Source organism: Heptranchias perlo, chromosome 4, assembly GCF_035084215.1.
Source record: "Heptranchias perlo isolate sHepPer1 chromosome 4, sHepPer1.hap1, whole genome shotgun sequence".
Classification (NCBI taxonomy): Eukaryota; Metazoa; Chordata; class Chondrichthyes; order Hexanchiformes; family Hexanchidae; genus Heptranchias; species Heptranchias perlo.
In genome coordinates this window covers 28,064,855-28,084,286 of record NC_090328.1, presented here as the reverse complement: position 1 = coordinate 28,084,286, position 19,432 = coordinate 28,064,855, and the positions used below count along the sequence as shown (strand labels likewise).

Below are 19,432 nucleotides of genomic sequence, written 5' to 3'. Positions count from 1 at the left end.
AAAAGGCCGTGCTATCTGTGGGCTTTGCATCGTACAGCCCAGCATAAAAGGATTTGCTGATCCCCAGTAGGTCGATCTGCGAAGACGTCACCGAGCTGTCTTCCTCCTTCAGGCTGCTGATCACAGAGGTCTCTCTGTGCAGCTTCTGGAAGAAGCGTGAGCACTTCTTGCCCTGCTCCACGGAGTGGACCCTGGACCGGAAGTTGATCTTTGAGGCCTCGGAGGCAAAGAGGCTTGCTGGCCCTTCGCCTCTCTGAGTTCCTCTCCAACATCGACCCCTATCTACTGCATCTGGAGCAGATCCTGCATGCTTTTCTGGAGATGTCTCTCTCTCGCTTTCTGAATACCTTTGAGGATGAAGAACCTCTTGATGTTGGCCTTGATTGCTTCTCACCAGTGCACCGTGGAGTCAAAGAGGGGTTTCACGGTCCTGCAACCTGTGTAATTCCTCCTTAGTTCCTCAATGTTTTCCGGGGTCAACAGTCTTACGTTCAGCTTCTATATCACCCTACCCACCTTCTGGTCCTCCAGTGATTGACAGTCAGCCAGTAGGAGGCAGTGGTCAGAGAAGGACACCGGCTGGACACCAGTGGATCTGACCTTGTTCGTTGGGGATACAAAAAGGAAGCCTATCCTGGAATGGACGGACCCATCTGGCCTGGACCAGGTGTATCTCTGCGGCGCTCCGTCTGCAGGGTTGCTGAAGACGTCGCGAAGCTTTGCATCTTTCACTGCCTCCTTCAGGAGTTTGGACGTGGTGTCCAGGGACAGCCGCCCCTGCTGGATAGTCCAGCTGCACCGATAATGCAGTTGAAGTCTCCGGCGAGGATGACTGGCCTGGAGGTCGCCAGCACAATTGGGAGATGCTGGAAGACCTCCAGCTGCTTGCACCTGAGGATCGGGACAGACACATTGATCAGTTGGAGCAGGGCGTGTACAGAATGTCTGCTACAAGCAGGCGGCCCCCCACCACTTCATCAACCTCAGTGATGGTGAATTGGCCTCCTTGCAGCAGAATTCCCAGACCCGAGGGATGACTATCGTTGCCTCCTGACCAGATTGATTGCCCCTGGGTCCACATGCGTGACCACTGCCGGTAGTTGTTGAGATGCTCCTGCAAGAACAGCAGGTCCCTCTTGACCCTAGACAGGTCATTCTGGATTTCAGCATATCGCGTCATCGATTTAATACTACGCAGGTTTATGGATGCAATTTTTAAATCCATTTTAAAATACAAAAGGCCAACCATTTTGGTTTTACAATTGCATCAGTCCGGGTTCCACATTACTGTCCATTTTGAACCGTCGGTCCAGATTCTACATTTGTGTGGTGTGCAGGAACTTTGGTCCTTGGGCTGAGGAAGGACGCCTGTGATACCGAATTGCTAGGGTTGAGCTGGGACAGATACCAACTCATCTCTCTCCACATCCTCTGTGTGAAAGGGCAGCCCATCAGGAGGTGGACGATGGTCTCCTCCCTGCCGTAGCGTCGAGGGCAGCTCTCAGTGGCGCTGAGATTCGTGCGTGTTGGAAGGACTGCACTGGGAGGGCCTTTCTCACCACCATCCAGGCTATATCCTGGGGGCTGTCAGTTCTGGGGACGAGACGAGGCCAAATGGCATCGACCATCTGCTTGAGGAAAAGACCAATCGAGTCCACCCTCTCCTTTCCTTGTCAGACTCTCAGAACGTTTCATGTCAACCATGGTCTGATGGCCTTGTGGTTGAAGGGGTTCCTCCTCAGGAACTTCTCCACCCAGGGCAACTTGCTTTTTAAAATTTCAAAATATACTTTATTTCATTGAACTGTGTGTATCTGTAAATTCTATGTAAATATCACAATTCCAAACCAGTACAATTCAAACCAATACATTACAGATGGTACACAATCTCAATATTACAATTTAAATGCAGTATTGCTTATGATTCATGGTGTACAATACAAGGTGGGGCAGCTAACAGCGTGGTAAGTCCTAATGACTGCAAAACCTCTCTGGCACTGCAAATTTACAAGTGTGGAGTCTCATTACTTCACATTTTTGTTGGACATTTAAAGAAAAATTAAATTTTTATTTTTTTACTTTTTCTTTCTGTCTCTTTATTCAATATTTCGCACCCTTTTTATTTCACTTTCTGTGACTGGTTTGACATTGAATTTACTATTCCAACTTACAATTCTGTGCCTGCTTGGCTTATTTAACATGGTTCAAACTGATTGGTTAAGAGGATGCACGGTACCTTGCCCCGTTCACACAGGTCCCAGATGTCCAGGAGGGGGTTTCTTCCTGGATTGAAGACCCGCTAAAGGGAACTTCCAGTGCAAAAGCCCATGAAAAATCTATGGGCAAGTCTAACGAGTGGTGGGCGCCGTTTGTTTGCCGCCCAGAGCAAAATCCGGCCCAATGTCTTCAAATGTGCAAAGTGTGGCAGAGTCTCCTTAAACGGTCACCATTTCAAAATGTTACTCTTTTTTTCCACATTAAGTTATCACCTCGCTCTACATTCTTTTTAAAGGCATGGTATGTGGCACATTTCTATATTAAAAATACACTGAAAATACGTTGTGAGGGTATCAATTCCTTGCACCTCCAGGGAAATAAAAAGATGAATTTCGAAATTTGTCAACGGTGCACCTTTCTTATTGCGGTGTTTGTAAACAACATAACCGCACGCACCACAGGAACTGACTGCACGCCTCCCAGAACATTCCCGACTACTCGCCTGGCTCGAACCAAACGGCCCGGAGACCGGCACGCGCTCCGTTATACCGGTTCTTTCTGCGGCGCGCGGGAGTCCGGGGGGGGGGGGGAGGAGAGTGACGTCTGCTAACCGCGTGACCGAACCCGAAGTCACGTTCGGCGCCGCCATTTTCTCATTATCTGATGTGAGTCGAGTGCGGTTTAAAGGGGGGAAAAAAAGCCCGTTGATCGGCGCCGTTGAATAAACACGGAAGGGGAGAAGCTTTCGGAAGCCGCCGACATGTCGGACTTTGACAGTAATCCCTTTGCGGATCCCGAATTCAACAATCCGTTTAAGGTAAATGGCACCCGAGCCGCCATGTCATTACTTTAATTTAATATCAATTGGTGGCGACCGAGCCCTGGGATACCCGCGGGTGAGGTGAAAGGGGGTCTGATTGGGCCTTGCGAATCGGGAGGGAGAGGATGAGACAAAACCAGGCCCTGGAGCCGGGGCGGGGTATGAGATTGGGCCCTGGAGCCGGGGCGGGGTATGAGATTGGGCCCTGGAGCCGGGGCGGGGTATGAGATTGGGCCCTGGAGCCGGGGCGGGGTATGAGATTGGGCCCTGGAGCCGGGGCGGGGTATGAGATTGGGCCCTGGGCCCGGGGCGGGGTATGAGATTGGGCCCTGGGCCCGGGGCGGGGTATGAGATTGGGCCCTGGGCCCGGGGCGGGGTATGAGATTGGGCCCTGGGCCCGGGGCGGGGTATGAGATTGGGCCCTGGGCCCGGGGCGGGGTATGAGATTGGGCCCTGGGCCCGGGGCGGGGTATGAGATTGGGCCCTGGACGGGGTATAAGATTGGGCTTTGCACCCGGGTGGGGAGAGAGAGAGAGATGGATGCGACTGGGTTTTGGACCAGTAGGGATGGGAGGATGCGACCGGGCCCTGGATATGGGGGAAGAGCGAGAGGAGGATGCGACCGGGCCCTAGGTGGGTGGGGGAGGATGCGACGGGGCCTTGGATTGGTTCGGGATGGGTGGGTGGAGAGGAGGAGGATGCGACCGAGTTTTGGACCGGTTTTGGGGGGTGGAGGAGGACAGAGGTAGAAGTGACTGGGCTTTGGACCGGTGGGTGGAGGAGAGGAGGATGCGATCGGGCCACGGACCGGTCGGTTGAAGGGGATGGGTGGAGGAGCGAAGAGGATGCGATCGGGCTTTGGACCGGTGCGGGAAGGAGGATGCGTCTGGGCCCTGGATCTGGACCCGTGGTGTGGGGGGGTGGGGAGACGATGCGACTGGGATTTGCACCCGAGAGGGAGGAGAATATGACTAGCTCTGAGAAGCGGGGGCCTCGGGTGATCTCGTCTTTGCAGGCAGAGTGCTGATGCTTTTCCTACCAAGTCTCAGGCTCCTGACTGGGCTGTTTGTTGTGTTGAGGTAGATCCTGTAAGAGTAAGTGTTGCTGCTGTCGCCGCCTCCCACTTCACGAATTCCACTTTGTTTGTACTCAACTCTTGGAGGTCCCAGAGGACGCACAGTGCTGATGAGAGGGAGATAACGAACACTAGTTTTAGGACTATTAGACTGACTGGTTTCTTTCGATAACATGCATGTTAAATTCCACCCTTGTTCATCGTGTAGCCACAAAACCTGACCAAATAGTATTTTGACGGTGGCCTTGATACTGACAAAGATTGAAGCTTTTTTTGGTCAGGATGCATTTTTGTGAAGCATAGCATCACTGAAATGTAATAGTGTGAGGTCTGAGGGTTTGTTAACTGGTGTAGGGCACATTTTAAATGTTCACCACGTCTTGTAAAATTTTGTTACATGTAGGTAATTTTTACCTATAGCTTAATGAACATTTACAAGAAATGTTTATTTCTTCACGAGATGAATGGCTGCTGATAAGTTTAGAAATTTGTACGAGTGCATGTTTATGTAACACTGTGCACGAGGTATGAGAAATCTTTACTATAGGTACATTCTTAAGAAAAATTTCATGTGATCCATAGGTAAGGATGAACAAATGCTTCCGTTACTAAAGAGTTCCAGTTAATCTCATGAGTTGACTGATACCATTACTCTTGAAGCATGTTTTCAGTGGAAAGATACACTTTGGTATTTATTTTCATTTTTGGAACATTGAATACAGAAGTTTGGGAAGAATGTTTCTTTTGAAGCGCTCCCTAAATAGACTGGACACTGCGCTGCCCAACATTGGGAAACCTCACATAGTTTGTCAGGGATTTTTTTTTGCATTTATATGTCGTATTTCATCACCTCCCAAAGTGCTTCACAGGCAATGAATTCTCTTGAAATATGTCACTGGTAACGTAGGAAAATGCTGCAGCCTATTTGTGATGCCTTTACTATGGGTATATTTCCAAGAAAAATCTCGGTGATCCATAAGGATGAGCCAATGCCTCCATCACTAAAGAATTCCAGTTTGTCTCATGAGTTTTCTGATACCACAGCAAGGTCCCACAAACAGCAGTGAGATAAATAATCAGATCATATGTTTTGTGGAGTTGTGGGTTGAGGGATAAATGTTGGCCAGGACATACAGAACTCAAAGCAAATAACTACAAATGCTTAAAATCTGAAATAAAAACAGAAAATGCTGGCATCAGGCAGCATCTGTGGAGAAAGGGAGTATAGTGTTAATGTTTCAGTTCTGTGACTTCATCAGAACCAAATGGTGACATGAGATTATATTTATGTCCACCAGAGAGGGCAGATGAGGCCTCAGTTTATCAGAAAGGCAGGATGACACTGAAATTTGTGGAGTTTTTGTGGGGTGCTATGATCTTCGGTTACTGTTCATGCTTTTTGCTACAAGTGGCAATGTTGAGGATCTGTTTCCATACCTCTTGCCATTCCTCCTCTTAATGTAGGATTTGTTCCTTCTGTTTTTAATCCTATTTTTGTTGTCAAGATGGGCATGATGCACAGGATGGAGATGTACTTGCAGGAGCCTTTTGGGAGTTTGACTTTTTTTTAGCTCCTTTAGGGTTAACTAAGGCTTGGTTAACTACAGGCAAAATGAGAAAACCCAGTTCTCGTTTTTTTTTTCTTGGCACCATAGATAACTTCAGAATATTATAACATTATAATTCTATATTATTTGCTTGGGAACTTTGGAGCACTATCTGTGGAGTACAAATTGGACTGGAACCATTGGAGTATTTGATTATCGAGGATTCGGCTTACTGTACCCATCACAATGTTACAGCACAGAAGCATGCCTTTTGAGCCATGGAATCTGCTGGCATTTTTATCTGTGAGCGAACTAGTTTGATCCCATTTAGCTGCTCAGATGTTAAAACTCTTCAAAAATGGAATCTCTTTTTCAAGCAACTCTAATTCCATTTTTAAAATTTATGGCCTCTGCTTTGGCTACAGTTTATGCCAGTGAATTCCACATACTAACTACAGTCTGTGTAAAAGAGTTTTTTTTTCTAACTTCCCCATTAATTTTTTGTGATTATCTTAAACTTGTACCCTCATATTACTGCCTCACTGACTTGTGGCAACAGTCTATTGTTGTTTACCCAACCATAACCCTTCATAATCTTGACGATGTCTTGAGTCACCCATTAACCTTCTCCAGTGAAAAAGCCCCAACTATCCAAGCCTCTCCATGACTAACCCCTCATCCCTAGCTATTAAATTTACACTGCACTTTTTCTATTATATGCTTCTGATAATGGCATTCCCAAAAATGACAGTACTTCAACTGAAACCGGCATTTGATGTGCAACATTTGGACATAGAGTATAACATGGGTGGGTGTAAGATAAAAGCATTAAGGGAGAGAGACTTGAGTGGTCGTCGGCAGTTCCCTAAAGGCTCAAATGTAGAGTCAGGCGGTTACGGCCAAAGTGCACAAGGTCCTGGAAGGTGTTACCAATACTGTTCTATATAAAACTGTATGTTAATAAGATTATTTAAGGCCTTGAGACCCCAACTGGAGTATCTTGTACCCTTTCTGTCTTGCTTTAAGAACAACATTTTTGCTCTAGAGGAAGAGAAGGGCAAAGAGGATGATCCCTGGTCTAAGTGAATTGATCAATAGTGATCGACTTCATACCTTGGGATTGCATTCACTGGAGAGGCATAGACTTGAAAAGTGTCTGATTCAGGTCTTTAAAGTTATTAAGTGCATTGGTAACCTACAGGTGGATAGTTCGTTTTGAGGTGGTAGTGTTGGATAGAACAAATGGTTATCCGTTTAATTTGAGAAAGCGTGGAGTGAGGTTGGATGTGTAGTTTTATTTTTCTTGGGGTGATTGACCTGTGGATCAGCATGTGAAGGCTGACTCCTTGCATTCTTTCAAAAGCCTTGAAATGTACTTTTGGAAAACCACAAGATCATGGCAGAAAGAAGATTGAGATATTAGGTAATAACCAACTGATTGTGACTCCTGGGGCTTGCTTGATCAGTTTGAGGAATCAGAGGAATTTTGACAGAATTTTCCTGAATTTTGCTCACTAGGATTGAAGGAAGGGAAGAAAAGGTGGCAGGTACAAGGATGAATGCAGTAAGTGGGATGAGTGCGTATGGGCCAAACGCCCTTTCTCATCTTGAGTACATGACATAACACGTCCTAATTTCTGCCAGTAGGTCAAAATATTACCTACTGCTTCTTTTGCCTCTGGAATTTGCCTAAAACACTTTTACTTGCCTATTGTGTTCCTCCTGTATAGAGAGAGCGACCCCTGTGTTCCACTCTTTAAATTGTGCTGAGCTTCCATGTGGAACATGGAGACCCTGTTGCTGCACCAGTGAAACTTCTTGGGTCAGTTTAGTTTTCTGAAATTGATATCCTTAATTTGAAGGTCTATTTGTGACTGTTGTGGGTCTCTGATAATGTTGATTCTCTTTATATGGGGGCTTTCATATTATTAAAAGTAGATAAGGTATTAAATGAGTACTTTGCATCTGTCTTTACTAAGGAAGATGATGTTGCCAAAGTCTCAATCAAGGAAGATATAGTTGAGATATTGGATGGGCTAAAAATTGATAGAGGTACTAGAAAGGCTAGCTGTACTTAAAGTAGATAAGTCACCTGGTCTGGATGGGATGCATCCTAGGTTGCTGAGGGAAATAAGGGTGGAAATTGCAGAGGTGCTGGCCATAATCTTTCAAAGATACAGGGTTGGTGCCAGAGTACTGGAGAATTGCAAATGTTACACCCTTGTTCAGAAAAGGGTGGAAGGATAAACCCCGCAACTATAGCCAGTCAGTGTAACCTCGATGCTGGGGAAACTTTTTTTAGAAACAATAATCCGGGACAGAATTAACAATCACTTGGACGAGTGTGGATTGGTTCGGGAAAGCCAGCAAGGGATTTGTTAAAGGCAAATCGTGTTTTAACTAACTTGATAGTTTTTTGATGAGGCAACAGAGGGTAGATGAGGGCATTGCAGTTGATGTGGTGTATATGGACTTCCGAAAGTCGTTTGATAAAGTGCCGCATGGTAGGCTTATTATCAAAATTGCAGCTCATGGAATAAAGGGGGCAGTAGCAACATGGTTACAGAATTGGCTAAGTAACAGGAAACAGAGTAGTGGTGAATGGTTGTTTTTCGGACTGGAGGGAGGTGTACAGTGGTGGTCCCTGGGGTCGGTGCTGGGACCACTGCTTTTCTTGATATATATTCTTGCTCTCGAGGCAGTACAAAGACATACTTGCTCTCGAGGCAGTTCAAAGAAGGTTCACTTGGTTAATCCCGGGGATGAGGGGGTGGACATATGAGGAGAGGTTGAGTAGATTGGGACTCTACTCATTGGAGTTCAGAAGAATGAGAGGCGATCTTATTGAAACATATGAGATTGTGAAGGGGCTTGATCGGGTGGATGCGGTAAGGATGTTCCCAAGGATGGGTGAAACTAGAACTAGGGGGCATAATCTTAGAATAAGGGGCTGCTCTTTCAAAACTGAGATGAGGAGAAACTTCTTCACTCAGAGGGTAGTAGGTCTGTGGAATTTGCTGCCCCAGGAAGCTGTGGAAGCTACATCATTAAATAAATTTAAAACAGAAATGGACAGTTTCCTAGAAGTAAAGGGAATTAGGGGTTACGGGGAGCGGGCAGGGAATTGGACATGAAGCTGAGTTCGGATCGGTCAAAGCCCTGTGGGTGGCGGAGCGGGCCCAGGGGCTGAGTGGCCGGGTCCTGCTCCTACTTCTTGTGTTCTTTAGATTTGAGGTTAGGATCAGATCAGCCATGATCTTATTGAATGGCGGAGCAGGCTCGAGGGGTCGATTGGCCTACTCCTGCTCCTATTTCTTATGTTCTTATATTAATGACTTGGACTTGGGCATACAAAACTTGGAAGAGTAGTGAACAGTGAGGAGGATAGTGATAGACCTAAAGAGGATATAGACAGGTTGGTGGCATGGGCGGACATGTGGCAGGTGAAATTTAACGCAGTAAAATGCGAAGTGATACATTGCGGTCGGAAGAACGAGGAGAGGCAATATAAACTAGAGGGCACAACTCTAAAAGGGGTACAGGGACAGAGAGATCTGGAGGTACATGTCAACAAATCATTGAAGGTGGCAGGGCAGGTTGAGAAAGTGGTTTTAAAAAAAAGTGTATGGCATCCTGGGCTTTATAAATTGAGTACAAAAGTAAGGAAGTCATGATGAACCTTTATAAAACACTGGTTTGGCCACAATTAGTGTATTGTGTCCGGTTCAGGGCACTGCACCTTAGGAATTATTCCAAGGATGAGGGGCTTTAATTATGTGGATAGACTAGAGAAGCTGTTCTCCTTGGAACAGAGAAGGTTGCGAGGAGATTTGATAGAGGTATTCAAAATCATGAAGGGTCTAGACAGAGTAGGTAGAGAGAAACTGTTCCCATTGGTGGAAGGGTTAACGACCAGAGGACATAGATTTAAGGTGATTGGTTCTTTTGCCAAAGGTGACATGAGGTAAAACTTTTTTACACAGTGAGTGGTTAGGATCTGGAATGCACTGCCCGAGGGGGTGGTGGAGGCAGATTCAATCATGGCCTTCAAGAGTAAACTGGATAAATAATTGAAAGGAAAAAATTTGCAGGGCTGTGGGTAGAGTGTAGGGGAGTGGGACTAGCTGGATTGCTCTTGCATAGAGCTGGCGCATACTCGATGGGCTGAATGGCCGCCTTCTGTACTGTAACCTTTCTATGATTTCTAATGGTTGGAAAGCTATGCAGCTCCTGTTGTTGCCCTCCTATCATCCAAATGCGCTTCTAGAATCTGTCGCCTAAGACTTCATACTTTATATAAACGGTGAACAATGGTGCAGTTTTTTTTTTCTCTCCTTGCCTTCCTGGAGCAGCATATATCAGGCTATGGAAATACTTTGTATGAATAAGTACTTATGTATTTAAATACTTTTTTGCAAACCCTTCTATCCTTTCAGCAATTGCCGGAGTCAAATTTGAGACTGCTAGCTTCACGAGCAGTCTCAGCTGACATCCTGTTTTGCCACATTCTCCAATTGCACTTGTTCGGAGGTTTCATTTAATTGCACCCAAATTCTCAGGTGCAGAGGCACCCGTGGTCATGTGAATACACTGTTAATCAGCTGACCAGCAGTGAATTGAAGCCAAGGGCCGACTCTGCTGTTGCAGAAATCATCCATTCATTAAAAAAAAATTTGAACGATGTGATGACCAGCAAATGAGCCACTCATCTTTGTCATGCTGGAGGAGGGAGTGTGATCTGGAGACTTGAGGTGCAAAAAATTAGACTCCACGCAAAAAGACTGCATCAAACTTGCAGGTACCCTGCCCAGAGAATACAAGCCTCACATAAGATATGAGGAGATGTCAGAGGAGCTGGTTGTGTGTGGCCACACCTCAGTAAGGGTGTAGTAGGTCAACTTTGTAACTTGCTGCAGCGTGACCTCAAGCTTCGATCTACAAGTTGCAGGGTCATCACGGTCGAGATGAAGGTCACCACAGCTCTGAACTGTTACGGGCGTGGATCGTTCTCTGTATCCATGGGGCATCTGTGCAGCTTCAGTCAAGGAGCAGTGAGGGACATAGAAAATAAGAGCGGGAGTAGGCCATTCGGCCCTTCGAGCCTGCTCCGCCATTCAATATGATCATGACTGATCCTGCATCTCAATACCATATTCCTGCTCTCTCCCCATACCCCTTGATGCCTTTTGTGTCTAGAAATCTGTCTAGCTCCTTCTTAAATATATTCAGTGACTTGGCCTCCACAGCCTTCCGTGGTAGAGAATTCCACAGATTCACCACCCTCTGAGTGAAGAAATTTCTCCTTATCTCATCTCAGTCCTAAATGACCTACCCCGTATCCTGAGACTGTGACCCCTCGTTCTAAACCCCCCCCCCCCAGCCAGGGGAAACGTCCTCCCCGCATCCAGTCCGTCCAGCCCTCTCAGAATTTTATACATTTCAATGAGACCCCTTCATTCTTCTAAACTCGAGTGAATCCAGGCCCAGTCGACCCAATCTCTCCTCAAGTGATAGTCCTGCCATCCCAGGAATCAGTCTGGTGAACCTTTGCTGCTCTCCCTCTATGGCAAGTATACCCTTAGGTAAGGAGACCAAAACTGCGCACCAGGTGTGGTCTCACCAAGGCCCTGTATAACTGCAGTAAGACATCCTTCCTGCTGTACTCACATCCTCTTGCAATGAAGGCCAACATACCATTTCCTCCCTGCTTGCTGCACCTGTGTATTTGCTTTCAGTGACTGGTGTACAAGGCCACCTAGGTCCATTTGTACATCAACATTCCCCAATCTATCACCATTTAAATAATACACTGCCTTTCTGTTTTTCCTTCTGAAGTGGATAACTTCACATTTATCCACGTTATGCTGCATCTGCCATATATTTGTCCACTTACTCAACTTGCCTAAATAGCTTTGAAGTCTCTTTGCATCCTCCTCACAACTCACAATCCCACCTAGTTTTGTGTGGTCAGCAAACTTGGAAATATTACATTTGGTTCCCTCATCCAAATCATTGATATATATTGTGAATAGCTGGGGCCCAAGCACTGAGCCCTGCGGTACCCCACTAGTCACTGCCTGCCACCCTGAAAAAGACCCATTTATTCGTACTCTCTGTTTCCTGTCTGTTAACCAATTTTCAATCCATGCCAGTATATTACCCCAATTCCATGTGCTTTAATTTTGCACACTAACCTCTTATGTGGGACTTTATCAAAGGCCTCCTGAAAATTCAAATACACCACATCCACTGGTTCTCCCTTATCTATTCTACCAGTTACATCCTCAAAAAAAACTCCAGTAGGTTTGTCAAACACTATTTCCCTTTCATAACTCCATGTTGACTTTGTCTAATCCCGTTGATATTTTCTAAGTGTCCTCCGCGTCCAGCAGGCGACCTGGCTCCCTATTTCGCAGGGCAGCTGAGTTCACTTCATTTGATATGTCAGTGGCAGAGCAAAGGCAGATGGCGTTTGCTTTCTATCCTGTAGCTGGCTTCCTCACGGTGCTTGGAGGAATTGATGGGACGCATATGGCACTGAAGGCTCCTCATGAAAATCCGCAGATCTACTTGAACATGAAGGGATTCTATTCCCTTAATCTGCAGATTGTATGTGATGCTCAGCACATAGGTGCATGTCATGATTCATTCATCGTGCGGCATTCGATAATAGTGCGTGTGCTCGGGGAAGGTGAGATGGTTGGCGTATTGGTGACAAAGCATACCCACTGCTGCCATGGCTTATGATATTTCTGGTGGCACAGACCTAGGTGGAGGACCGGTATGATGAGGTGCATGTGTCCACCAGGCAGGCAGGTGGAAAGAGCAATTGGGGTGCTGAAGAGCAGCTTGGGTCTGGACAGGCCTGGGGGCGTATTGCAGTACTTCCCAGAGAGTGGCTAGAATTGTGGTGGTTTGCTGCGATCTGCACAACTTTGCATTAGCAGAAGGTCTCGACCTCTACGTTCTGAGAGAGGAGCCGATAAAGATGGAAGATGCAATGCCGTGGGAACCCCCGAGCAGAGTGATGCTGAACCTGCAAATATGAACAAGAGCGCGAAGATGTATGAAATTCCATCTTCGCAGTCTTGTTGGTGTTTGTAAATTGTGCAAAAACTTTTAAGAGTTTAAATATTTATTTGCAGAAGTTCAAAAATTTGTGAAATTTAAATAATGCATTAAACTTTGACATCTATCGCAGCCTGGCAGCTTTCTTTCTCCCTCCCTCCTCTTTCTTCCTCCCCCCTCCCCCCACCCCACCCCCAAAATGTGGGTGTCCAGGAGGAGAAAGTAGAGGTGATAGAGGCAGAAATTAGATTTCCCCCCTACTCTCTCCAGGAACCTCACTTGGCCCTCGTTTCCAGTCGAGCTCTTCTACCAGCTGCTCCCTGTGCTGTCTACCAGTCAACCTGGATGGCATGGCTATCTGTGGTGTTGTGGAAGGAACACCGCCCCTAAGCAAGAGGTTGCTTCTGCTCCCTCCTGCCCCTAACCCTAGTACCCCTTCCATCATGTACTATACCACCGTCATTGATAGACAATGCCAGAAATGACCTTTAAGCCAGGAGCAAGAGGTACTTTAGCAGAAATGATTTTTTTCCTATTTTTGGCTGAAAATGTTTTGATTCTTCTGATTTTTGCCCCATTTCACCTCCCCTACCAGTTTCATTTGGATATATATCTTATGAATGGTCCCTTCTAATTAAATAAGTGCAAATCTTTTCTGAAAGCACTTTTGGAATTATGGTAGAAAACATGCTTGTTTTGAAAGCTGGGTTTAAATGTTTGCAGTACCCCTTTTCAATTTAGCACAGATCTAAGATCAAATTCTATCATGGTCTTGTGCTGGAGATTCTGCTTGAAAATCAGTCTTTAAATATGTCTCTTGCATCACCCCCAATATTTCCTAAACACAACTCACTTGTGATTTACCTTCTAAATGTCTTATCCATTTCAGAGAAGCTGTACTGCATAGAGTTAACTTGGTAGCATCCATCCAGATTATCTCCAGCAGTCCTATAATAAAGTTGTTTGTGTAGCATGTCAGGCATTGAGACTTCAAACAAGTTAGCGTTCCCTAGTACTTTTATGGTAAGTCCTACTTGCAGAGTATCTTGAAGAATCCCCAAGATAGGGTTCTCCATCTAGTATCTAAAATATTTTGGTTGCTTAAAATAGCTGTATATGCTTGAATTCTGTTGGCTCTGAAGACAGGACCTTGCTACAAAAACATTTTTTCTTCAAGGAGTGGTTACTAAATTAAAAATATAATTGGGTACCCTGCCTCCGATAAAGGAAGTAATCACTCCAACCATATGGGAACCTAATCTAAATGCATCTTTCCATTAAAGCTAAGGAACTCAATATTTCAAATTATAAGAATGTTTACCATTGTGCAGAGATTTATTACACACACACCATCTGTCTACCTGGGAGCACTGCCACTCTATTGAGGATGCACTGCTGTTGCCGCCTACGTGCAGATCCCACCCCCATATACGCTTTGTCATCACTGCTCTTGCCACAACTGCTCTTTGTTTCCCTGGCTTTACATGGTCTTTATTATTTGTCTGAGCAGATGGCATCCTTCTGCTGAATTAACACTCGTGTGCTTGCAATTGGCATCAGTAAATACCAGCTACCTTAATGCCCAGCACAGTCTTTCAATCATTGATTACTATTCATCCTTGGTAGTCTGTTGATTCCCAAGTGTAGAGACCTTTCTTGTTCTCCTAACCTTAGCACTTGCCACAAGAATATTTGTACATTGGCATGTCTGTTTCTACAGATTTCACTTACTTTTCCATTTCCCATATAGGGGCTATCTACTCAAACATCCCTACCCCTTGTACACATTGTGGAACAGTAACTAGACATTGATTAGCCATTTCAAAACATTGTGGCTTGAAGACCATGTTATCATGATTTATAAATGAAAGTTAAAACTTCATACAGCTACAATATGCTCAGTAACCTTGTATAAAATGAAAGCAGATTAGCAAATTCCAACACTGATCAAATTGGCAGCAAAATCTCTGTTGTTGTCCTGATTAACCCTTTCCATTCTGGTCAATTACAATTTCCTAAGTTATTAGCTGTCATGCCTCTGCTGACGTATATAAATAATTGCCACTTAGGAAAGGTATTAAGTGGGTGATCGCCAATTTGTGCACAACAAGTGCTAATTACCTGATCTGTTTTCATAATGTTAGTTGAGGGATAAATATTGGCCAGGACACAAGGGAGAACTCCTCTGTTCTTTATCGAATGATGCCGTGGGACCTTTTACGTCCACCTGAGAGGACAGATTTGGTTTAACGTCTCATCCGAAAGAGGACACCTCTGACAGTGCAGCACTTCCTTAGTATTGCACTGAAGTGTCAACCTAGATTATGTGCTTAAGTCTCTGGATGTGGAGATGCCCGTGATGGACTGGGGTTGACAATTGTAAACAATTTTACAACACCAAGTTATAGTCCAGCAATTTTATTTTAAATTCACAAGCTTTTGGAGGCTTCCTCCTTCCTCAGGTGAACGTTGCAACAACGTTCACCTGAGGAAGGAGGAAGCCTCCGAAAGCTTGTGAATTTAAAATAAAATTGCTGGACTATAACTAAGTCTCTGGAGTGGGACTTGAATCCACAACCTTCTGACTCAGGCAAGTCTGGCTGACATCCACACCAGACATACTACCCACATGTGTTGCCAGACTATGTTCCTGCCAAGTTGCTGTTCAGGATAATTTTTTTAAAATGGTTATCTAAAATCTATAAACTTATCAGAAGTTGCTGATAAGTGTATGGAACTTAGGAGTCCAAACAATCTTTGAACTGGATGTTCACTTAAACAAATTGGTTCTTTTATGAAGTAATTATTTATATTTAAACTTGTGCTTTCTAATTATAGTAAACCTGTGTTTTGGGTCAAAAATACTATTCAGGCAGAATTGTCCCATTTTTTCCATCATGATTTATAATGTCACTTTCAACTGCACAGTTCAGATATTGCAGTTTTTTCAGTTAACTTCATCAAGTAAACCATTGATATGAGCGATAATATGTTCATTCAGATATGTATTCACCTTCTAAGTGCCCCACTTGTGATTTTTGTGATTTAGCTATGTTTATGATGGCCCAAGTTGGCAATTTCCACGCAATGCTGAGGCCAGTTTTTTGGCTTGTCTTTTCAAGGGGCATTCTTATAGCAAAATGCCTCGCAAAATACTTCACTGTTGGATTGAATGCTAATTATGCAATTATTTGTAGGTTTTGGTGTATGTTACTAAATTTTTATATAGAAAAACTGCATGAAATGGAAAGAGAAGAAACTGTGGTAAAATGCTTCATAGGCAGGGATTACTGCAGTGCAAAAGCTTGGATGTGATTCAGTTTGAGTTTTCAATACTGAAAATGCCCCAGATTGACAATTCAGTAATCAACAAGGTTAAAATGAAAAGTTGACTTTTTGCTGCCAAAAGAACTTGCTGTTAATGCCCCAACTCAGTTGCACCATGTAATCTTGTATTTTGCATTATTTGAATCCATATTCAACACTCCGCTTCAGGACAGGAGAATTTGGGTTTATATATCTTGTGCATCTTGCAAACTGCTAATGTGCACTTTCAAGCCAGCAATAATCAGTCTACAGGATGCTATAGTAAAATATTTGCTGAAGCTTTAAATTAATATGCATTTAAGCCATTTTTTAAAAAAAAATTGCATGAAGGTAAATTGTATTCATTTTGTAAATGGTTCTCGAGATTAAAGCTGCAATGAATTGCTGCTGCAACATAATTTCTATTTTACCATAGAGATCTCCTGTGATGTTCAGTGAGTCAGTGTAAGAGGGTGGGTGGTGGGGAGAAGAGATCTGTTTCAGGAAATGTGCCTTTAACAGGTGTTGTGCTCTACACGAGAGTTCAGTACTTCTAGTGAATCTCCTGTAGCATTGGTCGTGGTAAGTTGACACAGCTTCTCTTTCCAGTGTTTGTTTTTATGTTGCTGGTTCTCTTTTTTTTTGATGCTCATGCTTTCGCTTTTTGATCCTTTTCAGGTAGTGGGTGTTGTGGCAAGGAAGGGGGCCAGGGCTGCAAGCCACGTACTCCGGTGTACTTTAAAGCTGTCCACTTGCTGCAGTGAATTGCAGCTGCAACGTAACTTGCAACAAGTCGATTTCCTGTGCCAGGAAAGGGCATTGTGGACAGCTACAGCCAAGTGGCTGGTGTGGGGCCACAGTAACACGAGGGATTCCTGCAGAGTCATGGGTGGTGGTGGTGAGGGGAGGGAGGGAGGAAGGAGGGATATTGCGACGATGCAGGGAGCTAGCAGAAAGCAATACAAAAGGCATGGCATTGCAGCCCACTTGCTTGAAATATGCTCCTGTAGCTTCTCACCTGATTTTTGCCCTCTATCTCTTCCCACCATTCCCTTGCTCCTTTCAGTCTCTGTATCCTGCCCTTTTTTGTCCTGCACCATCTCGGTATCCTATTAATTAGAATCCGTTTCATGTATGTAGCCATTCTGCTCCCAGTTGTATTTGTGTAGGCTGTGAAACAGTTTTTTGAAACAGTAACAAAAATGTGAAATACAAAGTTATTTCTGGGCTTTAAATTGGGGCACAAGGTCTTGCAAAAGTATGCTTTCTTGCAAAACTTTTTTTTACTTGTGAGCACTAATGACAAAACAGTCCTCTGTTGTGACAATGTGAACAACAATCCCCACATCCATATTCAGGAGAAAAGCCATGATGTGGAGATGCCGGTGATGGACTGGGGTGGACAAATGTACGGAGTCGTACAACACCAGGTTATAGTCCAACAGCTTTATTTGAAATCACAAGCTTTCGGAGCTTTGCTCCTTCGTCAGCAATTGTGAAGCACTGGTTGGCAAGGCTTACCTAGCACTTTATGCAGTGAGATTAGAAGAGGCTTCACCGGAGGACATCACGTGCTTCTGCCTGAACTATTGATAGTGGTTTGCAGTTAAATTTTCATAATGCAGAGATACTGAAATTGTTGATTCTTGCTGCTTTCCATCCTAGGATCCATCGGTTACACAGGTGACGAGAAATCCTCCACCAGCATTGGAGGAGTACAATCCTTTCACAGACACACAGACGGTATGACCATTTCAATTCATTATTATAGTGTTGTTCAAAGACAAGAACATGTATGTGACACCAGACAAAAATTGTGTAATATGCATGCATCTCCTTGATGGTAAATGTAATTACCTCATTATTCCACTTTATCAGACAGAGGAATTAAATTTAAAAAAAATTATGTTGCAGAGGCCAGGTGCAACCCACACAGAAGAATGAGGCAATCCACAGACTAGTCACCTTGGATTGCCTATCACATTGTCACTGGTTCAAAAGTGGCATTGGTAATGGCCTGTGATGCTGGCACAGATATATTTTGACATATACCCAGATTTGTAGGTCTTACCATTTGAAGACACCACCCTGCTGTTGCTAAAACTCCCCATTTACCATGTTGCCAATTTAATTAGGGTTTTGTGATTTTAAAAAAAAATTCATTCATGTGATATGGGTGTCGCTGGCAAGGCCAGCATTTACTACCCATCCCTAATTGCCCTTGAGAAGGTGGTGGTGAGCCACCTTCTTGAATCGTTGCAGTCCATGTGGTGAACGTTCTCCCACAGTGCTGTTAGGTAGGGAGTTTCAGGATTTTGACCCTTGATGAAGGAACGGCGATATATTTCCAAGTCTGGATGGTATGTGACTTGGAGGGGAATGTGCAGGTGGTGGTGGTGTTCCCTTGTGCCTGCTGCCCTTGTCCTTCTAGGTGATAGAGGTCACGAGTCTGGGAGGTACTGTCGAAGAAGCCTTGGCAAGTTGCTGCAGTGCATCTTGTAGATGGTACATACTGCAGTCACATTGCACCGGTGGTAGAGGGAGTGAATGTTTGAAGTGGTGGATGTCGTGCCAATCAAGTGGGCTGCTTTGTCCTGGACGGCTGATTTCCTCCCAAAATGGACCTCGTGGTTAGTTATTTAAGTGGCCTTTATTCCTCAAACAAAACTTCAGTCTGGGCACATTAAAATTGGGGCTGGATTGGGAAGGATGTTTTCAAAATTTGAGCAAGTGCTAATATGTGACAAAAGCAATGTTTTACCTGTCCAAATTCAGTTGTTGGAACGTGATTGGAGCTTCATATTATCCATTTTGATTTTATTTTGTTTTAACTCAATAGTTTTGCAAGCTTTATTGTGTGGTGCTCAGCAAATATTGACACTCCTGGGATCTCCTGTCTGAACTCCCAAATGGGAGCAGCCAACCAAACCATATTATAATTCCAGAAACCATTTATTGTGCATACAACATAAATAACATGCTGTGTGTCTGGAAAAGGGGCCACCATGCCGAATGCTCTCAGATACTTGTAGCTGGTTTGTAACTCTACGGTAACTTTCTTCCTGTTCCTTACCCTGACCATTTATTTGGGACCGTTAGAAAAATTCCACGGTTTATATAAAAGCTGATACTCTGTGCCCATCCCTACCTTCCCCTAACTACTGGCTTTGTGCCAAATTCCCTGCTCTTGCCAGGAACTGTCTGCTAGTTAATTTTAAAACTGCTTATTGTGCTTTCACTGAATTTTCTGCCATACAGTTTGCAAATATATTAAAAATGCACTAAACAAATGAGCTGGATACCACCAGTCAGTTGAATGCTGGGAAGCGAGTCTCAAACAGCACAGATACTGGGGTGGTGAGGGGTACAGGAATATTCACAGCCTTGGTTCTGTTTTGC

At 44.5% G+C, this 19,432-nt stretch overlaps 1 protein-coding gene across 2 annotated transcripts in view; it reads left to right on the top strand.

The window, feature by feature from the left end:
• Positions 1–2,797: 2,797 nt before the first annotated feature.
• The window catches only part of scamp1 (secretory carrier membrane protein 1), a 40,297-nt gene continuing 23,662 nt past the window's right edge, over positions 2,798–19,432 (top strand). The window contains exons 1-2 of one of the 2 annotated variants that reach the window (XM_067982674.1): positions 2,798–3,034; positions 17,699–17,776. In XM_067982674.1, the coding sequence (XP_067838775.1) occupies positions 2,978–3,034; positions 17,699–17,776 (135 nt within the window). In that variant the 5' untranslated portion in view covers positions 2,798–2,977. The remainder of the gene's footprint in view (positions 3,035–17,698; positions 17,777–19,432) is intronic. The other variant, XM_067982675.1, reaches the window with a different exon arrangement.